This window comes from Neodiprion fabricii, chromosome 2, assembly GCF_021155785.1.
Source record: "Neodiprion fabricii isolate iyNeoFabr1 chromosome 2, iyNeoFabr1.1, whole genome shotgun sequence".
NCBI lineage: Eukaryota > Metazoa > Arthropoda > Insecta > Hymenoptera > Diprionidae > Neodiprion > Neodiprion fabricii.
In genome coordinates this window covers 2,295,199-2,306,154 of record NC_060240.1, presented here as the reverse complement: position 1 = coordinate 2,306,154, position 10,956 = coordinate 2,295,199, and the positions used below count along the sequence as shown (strand labels likewise).

The window sequence follows — 10,956 nt, the reverse complement described above, 5'->3', positions numbered from 1 at the left end:
ACAGCAACTGCGGCGTTGAAATGACTTTGTGAACGCACAAAGCTAAATCATTTGTATAAACTTACGAGTGTCCAGTCTCGTGTGATGAGTTAGTTTATGGTCAATAGTATTTCTGTTTATCGAATCATCAACAAATACTTGTGTTGAATGTTATCTGGAAATAATAAGAGAAGAACTAAACGAAAGAAATTGAAAAAGAAAAAACGAGAACGAAACCGACTACGCGAATCTTAAACTAATCGGGACCAGAAATGAGTTTGAAATGACTTATTGGTTGACTATTTCCGAGCTGGCCATTTTGGCGGGTGACGTGTTTTGGTGTTCTACTCATTGACATGCAGCCATATCAAAAGAAGGTGTAAAGGAGGGAAAGGCATTAACGCAAGGCTAGTAGGCGTTCACTGCGTTACGTAACGCGTAAAATGAGCAGCGTCGAAATAGCCGGTATAAAGAAGTAGCGAGGAAAAAACAAGAAGTAAACAGTACGAGGATACTATGGGGAATAATATCGATTTGCGCGTGTACTGCCCGATGGTAAACAGAAGATATGATGTATTCAATTTTCAGCTGCGCTAGGGGCAATGCACGATGGGAATAATTTTCTGTAGGCGCATGCGCAGTTCAGTTTACAGTTGGAGCTTGAAAGAAAATGGCGTCAGCTAAGTTTCTGGAGGAAGCTCTTAGTACGGACGTCGATGAATCCGCAGTAAACGCGATCGTCGGTTCGCTCGAGACGCAGTTGGTCACATCAACGCCGCCGATCTCAACCCACCAAGTGAACTCCGGTTCGGTTAATCAAAACCATCAGTTAAACAGTGGGATTTCAAACGGGGGTACCATCATCTCCGCGGGACTGAAACATGGGGTTGCTAACGGCGGTGCTACTTCGATGAACAACCTGATATCCCAGGACCCGAGCAAGTCAATCACGACCAGCACCCTGTTGCCGGTGAACGTCGTCACCTCGAACACGATAGCGCATACAACATCGCAACAGCATCCACAGTCAGGAATTCCCGCTGCCGCCTACATAAACCAAGTCACAACCAATCAACAAACGAACATTACTAATATAACCAAAACACACGATCACCAACAACAGCAGCAGCAGCAGCAACATCAGCAACAGCAGCAGCACCAGCAGTCTGTCAAACTGGTGTATCCCTCACAGGGACAGACCATATCCACCACAGGTGTGGTTAATGTTAACAACAGGCTGTCATTCCCCACCCAAACAGTTGGCCATTTACCCAACGGCAGTCTAGGGGTGACCACGCAGACTGTGCTTCAGACTACCTCTGGCCTTGCTCACAACATCGGCTCTATAACACAGGCCAACAGCCAGTCCTCGGCTAATGTCAACAAGCAGCAGGGGGGTGGCACTGCCTTGGTTATAAAGACTAGCGCCACACCTGGGGGAATGGTTTCCGTCCCAATGTCCGTTCCCGTTTCAGTGGCTGGGAATGCCACCAGCAGCACCCTGCAAGGGAAGGCTGGCGTCACTTCTACCATAGTACCTAGCAATGTCCAAATTTTAAACGTAAACACTATGAGGCCCGGTACTCCTGTCGCTGGACAACAGCAGGGCAAGCAAGTTGCCTCGAGGGTCGTCATTGGACAACACATGGTCGGTGCCAGACCTGGTGCACCCGGGGTAAGATGCTTTTTTAACGACATTTTCATTCATCATTTTCGCATTCATTTGCTCTTGCCAATATTTCGGTATCAACTTTTCTGCAATCCCTCCAATAACCTTGCAGAATATCAAAAGTGACTGGTATTTTATGTATCTCGTGTTTTTCAAGACTTATTTGTCAATCACAGAACTGTCTTTTTATTTTCTATTTTACAATAACCTTGAAACAGTTTCGCCCATTCATTCTTGCTCAAGCGAGCAAACCATGTGTCAGCACCGATTGCTGTATGTTTACAGTGAATCATTTTTGATGTGCGCAATATCATTACTATTTTCATTTTTTTTTTAACAATTTCCATTTTATGATCTCAAACGCAGATTCAGTTTATCGGCTATTCAAAAAGAAAAAATCATTATAAGTTTGAATAACTTGTTACAATTTTTATTATTTAGGTTTTCAGCTATGCAGAATTGATTTTTTCATCCGATGACGATTTCAAACTATATTTTAAGTAAAATACGTGTACAAAAGTTGCAAACTACCGAATCTTCTCCTGTTATAATCTTCAAATTCAAGGTTCTCAGCTTACGGAAACAAATGGCCAGTTTATTCCTAGCAGCGATCGATTGTTAACGCATTCACTGTCAATGAAACTACCAGATTTTGATGAAACCGATTTAACATTTGGGAATTTGGCATTTCAGATAACACTGCAGGCCCTCCAAGGTCTTCAACCTGGAACCCAGGGACATCTGCTTTTGAAAACTGAGAATGGGCAATACCAATTGCTGAGGGTAGGACCGGCGCCACCCACAGGTACCCCTGGGGGAGGGAATGTCACCCCGAACAGTATTGCCGGAGGCGCAGTGGTTGCTCCGACCGCAGGCACAACTTATCGCCTAACCTCTGTGCCGGCTGTAAGTAGGCTGAACACTCAGTTCACTGGCCCGCCACTCGCCACGTTAAGAAAACCCATTCAGGTGACGCACACTCATAACTCGTAAGAGTCTCTTGATGTAGTGGCGTTGTAGATTTGCACTGTTTTATTGACTTTAGTTGATTGGAATAGTGGTTTTTCCTTTCATTTTTTGTCCTTTTTTCTTAGAACGGCAATATACCGTGCATATCTTTGTTGGAAAGTGTTACAAGTCCAAGTTGGATTTATATTTTACTGTAAATTCAATTGTCAATTTGTTACAAGAAATACGTGGAATGATTCTTGGTAACCGTTTTCTTTCCTCCGTCAATGTTTTATTCTCATCGACGTAATATTTGATATCATTTTTAACTAATTTTCGTTGGACATATGATTTGATTTAGAATTTACGATAGATGTCACTCGAATGTTTTTCTCTGTATCGCAAGGTATGCATCACACTGCATATATTGTATCACTTTATTATCATTTTGAACTATTCAGGATATTTTTTTGACAGAAATTATTAAATTGCAAATTTTGCCTTCCTACTATTGAAAAGAAGTTTTCTGAATTACTAAAAGTAAACTTATTGAATTCGTCGGTATCATCAGTTTCAATGATAAATAGAAATTCGTAACTTTAAAAATGTTTAGCTATTATATTCATGTCACACGGTATTATTTGAGGTGTTGAATACCACTGACCATTTGCAACCAGTCTTATTAATATTCTCGATTAAGCTACCATGTAATTTTTCGATGAGCCCGAACTACAATGTCGGTTGCATGTCTGTTAAGTAGAAATATCAAAGTGTTCTTACAATGCTTGATAATATGTAATTGGTCAGTTTATGTGATGCTATTTGAGTAGGTACAATTCACTTTTTCATTTCAAATAGCCACGTTTGATTACAAAAAATCAATCAAAGTTCATAATCTCAGTCCAAGTATTAATTTCTACTATTATTTACAAATTTAGTTCGTTTTTTGTCTTTTTTGTATTGTATACTATTCCCACAGCTTAAGTATGGAATGATATATCCATTAGCATAAATTCCACACGATTGTCCAACTGCTAAACGGCTATTTAGACATGAAAAAAATATTGCTAGTGGTATAGAAGTGAATTTCATAGTGCTTGATGATTACGCGCCCTTCAGTTTTCTGTAATGACAATGCAAATTCTGTCATATTTGTATCACGTTTTTATTGTTATACGTGTAGTGTGATTGCCGAAATTATTTACTTATTCGTTGTATTTGTTCTGTGACATGAAATTGCGTGTGAGTAGTAGTGGTGCATTATTTTAACGGTAGTGGTTTGCGCAAATTACGTATTTATTTTTTATTTTTTTTTTTATTTTTCCCTCAAATTGCAACTGTAGTAAAAGAAAACGATATGAAAATCAACGCTTCCTTGATTGACAAAATTTCATCTAGTAAAAAAAAAATGTTTGAACGGATTTTCATATCGTTCCTCAATATCGCAAATATGAAAAGCAATGAGGTTAGTTACAAATGATTAATTTTCATCTAGACGGTAGCTGCAAGTGTTACAACTGTGACCACGACTCCTGGTACTGTAACTACTGTAGCAGCCGCAGCTCCAATACCTGCTGCAACTAAAGTTCCAACAGCACAAACTCCTGCCCAGGTAAAAAACATGTTGACTTTTGTCTTTGTGTCATGTACAACCATCGCGAATTAATAATATAATAAAAATGGTGTAATTCTTCTTTTTCAGCGTCAAACCACAGATAATACCAAAGAAAAGTGCCGTAAATTCTTAGCAAATTTGTTAGAGTTGTCTAGTCGAGAACCTAAAGCAGTGGAACGAAATGTTCGGACGTTGATTCAAGAGTTAATTGATACTAAAGTTGAACCGGAAGAATTTTGTGATAGACTTGAAAGATTGCTTAATGCCTCGCCTCAACCATGCCTCATTGGGTTCCTCAAGAAGAGCTTGCCGCTTCTCAGACAGTCCCTCGTCACCAAGGATCTTGTTATTGAAGGCATACGTCCCCCTCCTGCAAACGTTGTTTTCTCCATAGCAGACAGTACGTCGGTAGCTCAGGCACAGGTGGGTGTATTCAATATGGCAAACTGTTGTATTAAAATTTTCATATCAATATTGTCCATATCCGTCCATGTTTAAATTATAATCAGGGTTGTTACGTGACCTAGCAAATCGAGATGTTCTTTGGGGGGGATTATTTGTCATGTTGGAAAAGTCGAGGAATTTCACGTAATTATAAACGCTCATTAAATATCTCGGAGGTATACTTATATTACAGTACAAATATTCATAAGCTATTAGATAAGTTGAATGCATTTCATTATTTAAATTAACGTTTCATTGTTACCGTCGTACTTAATTGTGTATACTACAAACTTCTTTCCCGTGAGCTTCAGAACAAACTTGTATTTTATACATTGAAAACTTGGGAAAAATAGGGAATTCAGTGGGAAAAAAACTAACAACCCTGACCGAATCGCTCTTATGTAAAATACTCGATTGTTAAATAATCGCTAATTAAACTTCGAGCGTGTTATTCACTTGACATTATGTTTCCTACCAGAATCAGCTGAGGCCAACTGTTGCTGTAGCTACGGGTCCAGTGGGAGGAGGCATAACGACAACCCAAGTACGTGTTATGGCGCCTCTCGCAGGGGCAACCACGATGGTTCAACGACCAGCACAACAAATCCAACAGAGACTGGTATGGTTGAGTTCACATAAAGTTTGATCATTGCGTATTTTTTCTCTTGGACTTTTGTAGTTGAAGTTCATTGTTTTTGTTCTCGATAATGTTCTGTTTCGCTGAGACATTGTTCAGATCGGATTAAATTCGGTCAACTCCAATTGTAATTTCTTAGCATTTATTTCTAATTTACCGATGATACCGTCTCTTCAAGATCCGTAAACCTTGTTAGGATCTAGCACAAGGATGCTTAACTTTGTTTTCGATATGCGTCCCCCCTAACTCATCCATATTTAAATGGATTGCTGTATTTTTGGTTTCACTAGAAAAGTTCGGCAATACAATATTTTAGATCAGACCGGTAGTGACGATGGTCCGTAGCCCGACGACACACACGGTCAAAACAACAGTGGCGGTGAGCGGTATTCGACCTACTGCTCCTACCGTTCAAAAACCACCTGTCGCTAACGTCATTAAGACGGTTGCTACCACAGCGCAGGGCAAGACTATCAACACCACTACTACCCAGAATAAAGCCGTAGTGCCTTCCTTCGTTCCAAAACCAACGGCTAAAGAGAAAGAGAAGAAAACTTTCTCTTCGGCAGGATACACGTAAGTTATCGTGCATTGCGAATTTTTGTATCTACATAGCAAATAAGAGTATTGGAAATTGTTGGTATTATTGAGATTTGTCGCTATTAATCATTGATTGATATTTTTGTAACTTTTACTTTTCTTTTCATACCGTAACTTCTTCAGCGGTGACGACGATATAAACGATGTAGCAGCTATGGGAGGTGTGAATCTCGCTGAAGAATCGCAGAGGATTCTTGGATCGACTGAATTTGTTGGTACGCAGATTCGGTCTTGTAAAGACGAAGTCTTTTTACACATGATTCCGTTACAGCAAAGGATTAAACAAATAGGTAATTTCTTCGGCTGTGCTTGACATTTTTCATCTCTTCGCTTGAGAAGCATTCCATTTATTTATAAACATACAAATTCTTATCCTTCCAGTTTCAAGTTACGGATTAGAAGAACCCAACGCGGAAGTCGCGTCGCTAATTTCGCACGCTACCCAGGAGAGGCTAAAAAATTTAGTTGAAAAGCTTGCAGTAATAGCGGAACATAGGATAGACCTCATCAAGGTAAAGTTTGCAGATCTGAGCATGCCGTGAATGGAATTTCATGTAGTTCTGAGTTTTGCTCCTAACAATCGTTGTTGTTGTCAGGTTGATCCTAGGTACGAAGTTACACAGGATGTAAGGACGCAGTTGAAATTTTTAGAGGAACTCGACAGGGTAGAGCGTAGACGGCACGAAGAACAGGAAAGAGAATTACTTCTGAGAGCTGCGAAAAGTCGCGCCAAAACCGAAGATCCTGAACAAGCCAAACTCAAGGCTAAAGCCAAGGAGGTATGCGCCGTCTAATTTTGATTTGATACCCAATTACAAGACTCGATCTTACTAGTTTCTCACATATGTCGGCGGCATCAGTTTCCGATACGAAATTTCACTTTATTTCTTAATTATTTCGGCAAAGATATTTCAGAAAATTACGAAGTATTTTATATCTCATTGTAGATGCAACGGGCCGAGATGGAAGAACTGAGGCAAAGAGAAGCGAATCTAACGGCTTTGCAAGCGATCGGTCCACGCAAGAAGCAAAAATTGGACATCGGCAGTTCGCCGGGAGGGACGGGTGGTGGAAGCGGAGTGAACTCTTCGACGTCCGGTCTTAGTAGGCAAATGCCGATGAGACCGCGGCTAAAAAGGGTCAACTACAGAGACCTTTTGTTCCTGTTGGAACAGGAGAAGGAGACGTGTAGGAGTACGACGCTTTATAAGTCATACTTGAAGTGATGTTGTGCGAGGGGCAGGAACGAGAGTGACCCGCCCTATCCCTGGCGCCCAAATTGCATGGTCTTGCGTGAGCTGGCCTCATTGGACCCTGATCATCACCGCGGTGTTGTCGTTATTGCATATCTGCCGGTGTTTCGTCATACGTGTACAATGAAACTCACCATAGGTTGGCCTGGTATTTTCATATACATTCAAAAGTAAACGATTCGTTTCGTGTACCAACGTCGATTAAATATTTATAAGCTATCCCCGGCCCTCCCTCTCTCCCCATCACCCCCGAGACTCCGTCACTCCCCTTCTTATATTGTAAATGACTGAATTTTTTTTTTTTTTTTTAAGTGTATAATAAAAATAGATCGTTCTTTATTTTTCAAACACGAGTGAAGAGAAGAAAAATGAAAACAAATGAAAAAAAAAAACGTAAAAAAAAAAAAATGAAAGCAAATGTAATAATTGAATCAATGATTATAATAATCGAGCAAAGTGTATGAGCACATCGATCCTCCTCTCCTTGTCGTCGTCTCCGTCGCCGTCGTCGTCGTCAAGGATATATAGTCTTTGATATCGAGTAGCATAATAATACATATGGCGAGAGTAGTGTGCGTATTAGGTCATATAGAACTGTGTGTATATATGGCGTGCAAATGAAATGATTGATCAAGCGAATGACTAAATGATTGAACGGGTGAACGTGACGGATGACGTCAGCGTATTATATATATATATATGTATATATATATACATATGTACGTATATATATATACGTATACACACATGTACTTATGTATATGTGTACATATCTACGTATACATATGTATGTATATGAGATATATATGTGCGCGTGTGTGTATAATGCCTACTGCATTGTAATTCTTGACCTATACTTTTGGACAGTGTTGCGCTAGTGTGTAAAATAAGAGAAATAAAAAAAATTAAAAAATAAAATTAAAAAAAAAAAAAAAAAAAACTACGGAGAAAAGAAAATTGAAGTAAAAATGGAAAAAATTAAAAAAAAAAAAAAAATGAGCGTACAGGTTTTGTTAAAATAGTAAATCATATTTTTGCAAATAATAATGATAATAATAATAAATAATTAATTAATAATGAATAATATTAAAGACGTACAGACAAGAAGAAGGAGAAAATTAAATAAAACGGGAATAAAAGAAAAGCACGTTGTCCAAATAGTATGGAATAAAATAATTTGTACAATATATCTAATATACATTACACACATAAAATACTAAATAGTGATAATTTCAATGTTGGTACAACAGAATATAGCCACAACTCGACTATTCTCCACCATGTGATGGAATTGTTATAACAGTATATTATGTTGTAATCTACATTTTCAGTGTTTATAAATTTAGCTGTTACGTTTTTTATTAAAGAAATATTTACAAAAAGTAAGAATTATGAATATTTTTTCGAACGATATTTATAATTTATTATTTATATATAATACACAACGTTATAAATACGATTCTATTCCTCTCATCATCAGGATTATTTAATTACCTTGATAAATAATCTACCGGGAGGTATACGAGTATATACGTATAATATTATATGCTTATTATCTAACTAAAAATTTCGGATTGAACGAAAAGAATGGAATTTGATTATTTTGATTTTTTTTTTTTCCATTTTCGAAAGCGTGTACCTGATTTCTGTACAATAGAAAGATATACGCGTATCGCCATATGGGTATTCCTATAAATCATGCGGATTGCAATGCAGATTATCACATTCGTACCTAATATTCTCTTCGGTCGCAAAAACCTGGCAGATTCATTTCTCATATCACAACACGAAGAAGGCTCGTAATGGTTTGTTGGCGGTTGCAAATACATCAGTTTTATTTTTCACCCCTTAACATTAAACGGATATTTCGCCATTGCATATTTATTTATTTATTCAACGACTCGAACGTCGCCAAAGCTAAACGCGCGAATATTATTTAAGTATATCTCTCCTATTATGTTAATTAAGCAACACCATTAAATTATCATTTTCACAAGGTGTATTTTCAAAAGTAACCGTATGAGCCGCTCTTCGAAGGACCGCAACTTCTCATATGTTTATATAAAATTCAGTACATAAAGTCGCATTCTCCGCACACGATTTATTAATCTACACACTTACGCGTTTCTTCTCTTTTGTTATCTTTTGAATATATTTTTTTATGCAGGTATAAAAAAAAAAAAAAAATTCGTCTGATTGTACAACTAGTATTATACGTTTGAAGATATGATATATACATGTGTACATAAATCTATTCTCAAAGAGTGAGTCAGCGAGAGAGAGAGAGAGAGAGAGAGAATTGGCGTGAATTTTATATAAATTTGTACGATCTTTTTTTTTCAATCTATATAATCGTTTACGTAATAATACAAACTTCTGCTAAAATTAAAGAATTATCTGTCGACTCTGTATACGAAAGATTATAATCTTTGTTTATTTTTTTTTTACCCGAAACCTATGAGCAGCAAAGAATTTTCCGCTAAATCGGTAACGCAAACTTTGTATCTGCCGGTACTTGTTTATAATTTTATTTATTTTTTATTTTTACTTCAAATAGGCCCGTAAATATTAATCATATCTGTAAGAGAAAAGAGAAAAAGGTCGTGTATTATTTACATTCACGCTCATAAATGCTTTTCATGAATGCCGTTTCGTTAATGAAATAGTTTTATTTGCATGCGTTTGCAAAAGCAAAGGAATAAAAGCTTACACTATTGTATCTAGATTCGTTATATTATCATCATGGCAATATTCTTCAGAAACTATAGACAACATGCAATAAATTTCAATAATATGCAATGAAATATGAACTCAGGATCGTATTTATTACTTCAAAACACTGTTGAAAATCTGAGTCGGTTATTTATACAGAAAATTAAATATTGCACTAGGTTAGACAGAGCCCTGTATGGAAATAGACACAAGCACATAGTTGGTAAAATTTGTAATTATGATATGTATATAACAGGTATCGTCATATAGATTCACGAAATACGCATGAAACGCATCGCTAGCACTGCCAATTAAAATGATTCCTGTATAACAAATATATACATAATCACTACTTGTCAGAAAACATAGTTATTATTTTATTCGTTATTTCGTTACACGTACAAAACGCGAGACAAGAAAGCAGATTCGCTTTTCTGGTTTTTTTTTTTTTTTTTTTTTTATAACAACAAGATCATCGTTCATGCATATTTAGTATACATCGTAATCCGGTATGCAGATTGATCTATTCAAAAGTGAATCGATGAAAACAAAAAAAAAAGTACGGTGTCAAATTGACGGAGAACACTGCCAATTTAATTAAATCTTGGAGCGTTCAAGTATGAAAAAAGAGATAATTCGTAACGCGTATAAAATGTTTTTATTTTTCTATTTATTTATTTTTTTTTCTTTTCCGCGCGATTAGTATGAATAATTACCAATAGCCAATTATACCGAATACACGAAACGTTTGTATAAAATTTTAGCGAAAAAAGAAAAGTAAAAAAAAAAAAAACAATGTTCGATACGTGTAACAGTTTTATTCTGTTCTAATCAGTTTAGTTTCGCTTTATGGTCACTTTATGCACTGAATATACCCATGTAGTAATATAATTGCCGTGTCCAAAGACGGGTAAAATTATTTCCGTGTTACGTAAACGAAATTATTCTATTTTCATTTTCAGATTAATTTCACGATCTCTGCGATATTTACTTCAAATTTTCATGTTTTCTATCACATATGCCAATTTTTGTGTTTAAAAAAAAAAAAAAAAAAAAAATACATTCGAGCGTTTTCTCTGTTGTACTACAATGTATAGAT

The 10,956-nt window shown here is 36.9% G+C and overlaps 1 protein-coding gene across 2 annotated transcripts; it reads left to right on the top strand.

Annotated features, from left to right (window-relative positions):
• The first annotated feature begins 85 nt into the window (after window positions 1–85).
• Window positions 86–8,085, top strand: LOC124174574 (transcription initiation factor TFIID subunit 4). Of its 2 annotated transcripts, none has more exons than XM_046553782.1 (10): window positions 86–1,654; window positions 2,342–2,554; window positions 4,092–4,208; window positions 4,299–4,634; window positions 5,134–5,274; window positions 5,609–5,868; window positions 6,016–6,182; window positions 6,274–6,404; window positions 6,489–6,671; window positions 6,840–8,085. In XM_046553782.1, the coding sequence occupies exons 1-10, from the start codon at window positions 650–652 to the stop codon at window positions 7,116–7,118; spliced, it is 2,832 nt and encodes a 943-aa protein (XP_046409738.1). In that variant the 5' UTR covers window positions 86–649; the 3' UTR covers window positions 7,119–8,085. The 2 variants fall into 2 exon arrangements, with proteins under 2 accessions (XP_046409738.1, XP_046409737.1); XM_046553781.1 differs by having other exon boundaries at window positions 2,342–2,617.
• The last annotated feature ends 2,871 nt before the right edge of the window (window positions 8,086–10,956 follow it).

What these genes read in the sequence shown, in the direction of transcription:
- LOC124174574 (XM_046553781.1), top strand. Translation starts at nt 650, where the DNA reads ATGGCGTCAGCTAAGTTTCTGGAGGAAGCTCTTAGTACGGACGTCGAT. An exon ending in CGTTAAGAAAACCCATTCAG is followed by an intron (nt 2,618 to 4,091) that starts GTGACGCACACT and finishes ATTTTCATCTAG; the next exon opens with ACGGTAGCTGCAAGTGTTAC. An exon ending in AACAAATCCAACAGAGACTG is followed by an intron (nt 5,275 to 5,608) that starts GTATGGTTGAGT and finishes ACAATATTTTAG; the next exon opens with ATCAGACCGGTAGTGACGAT.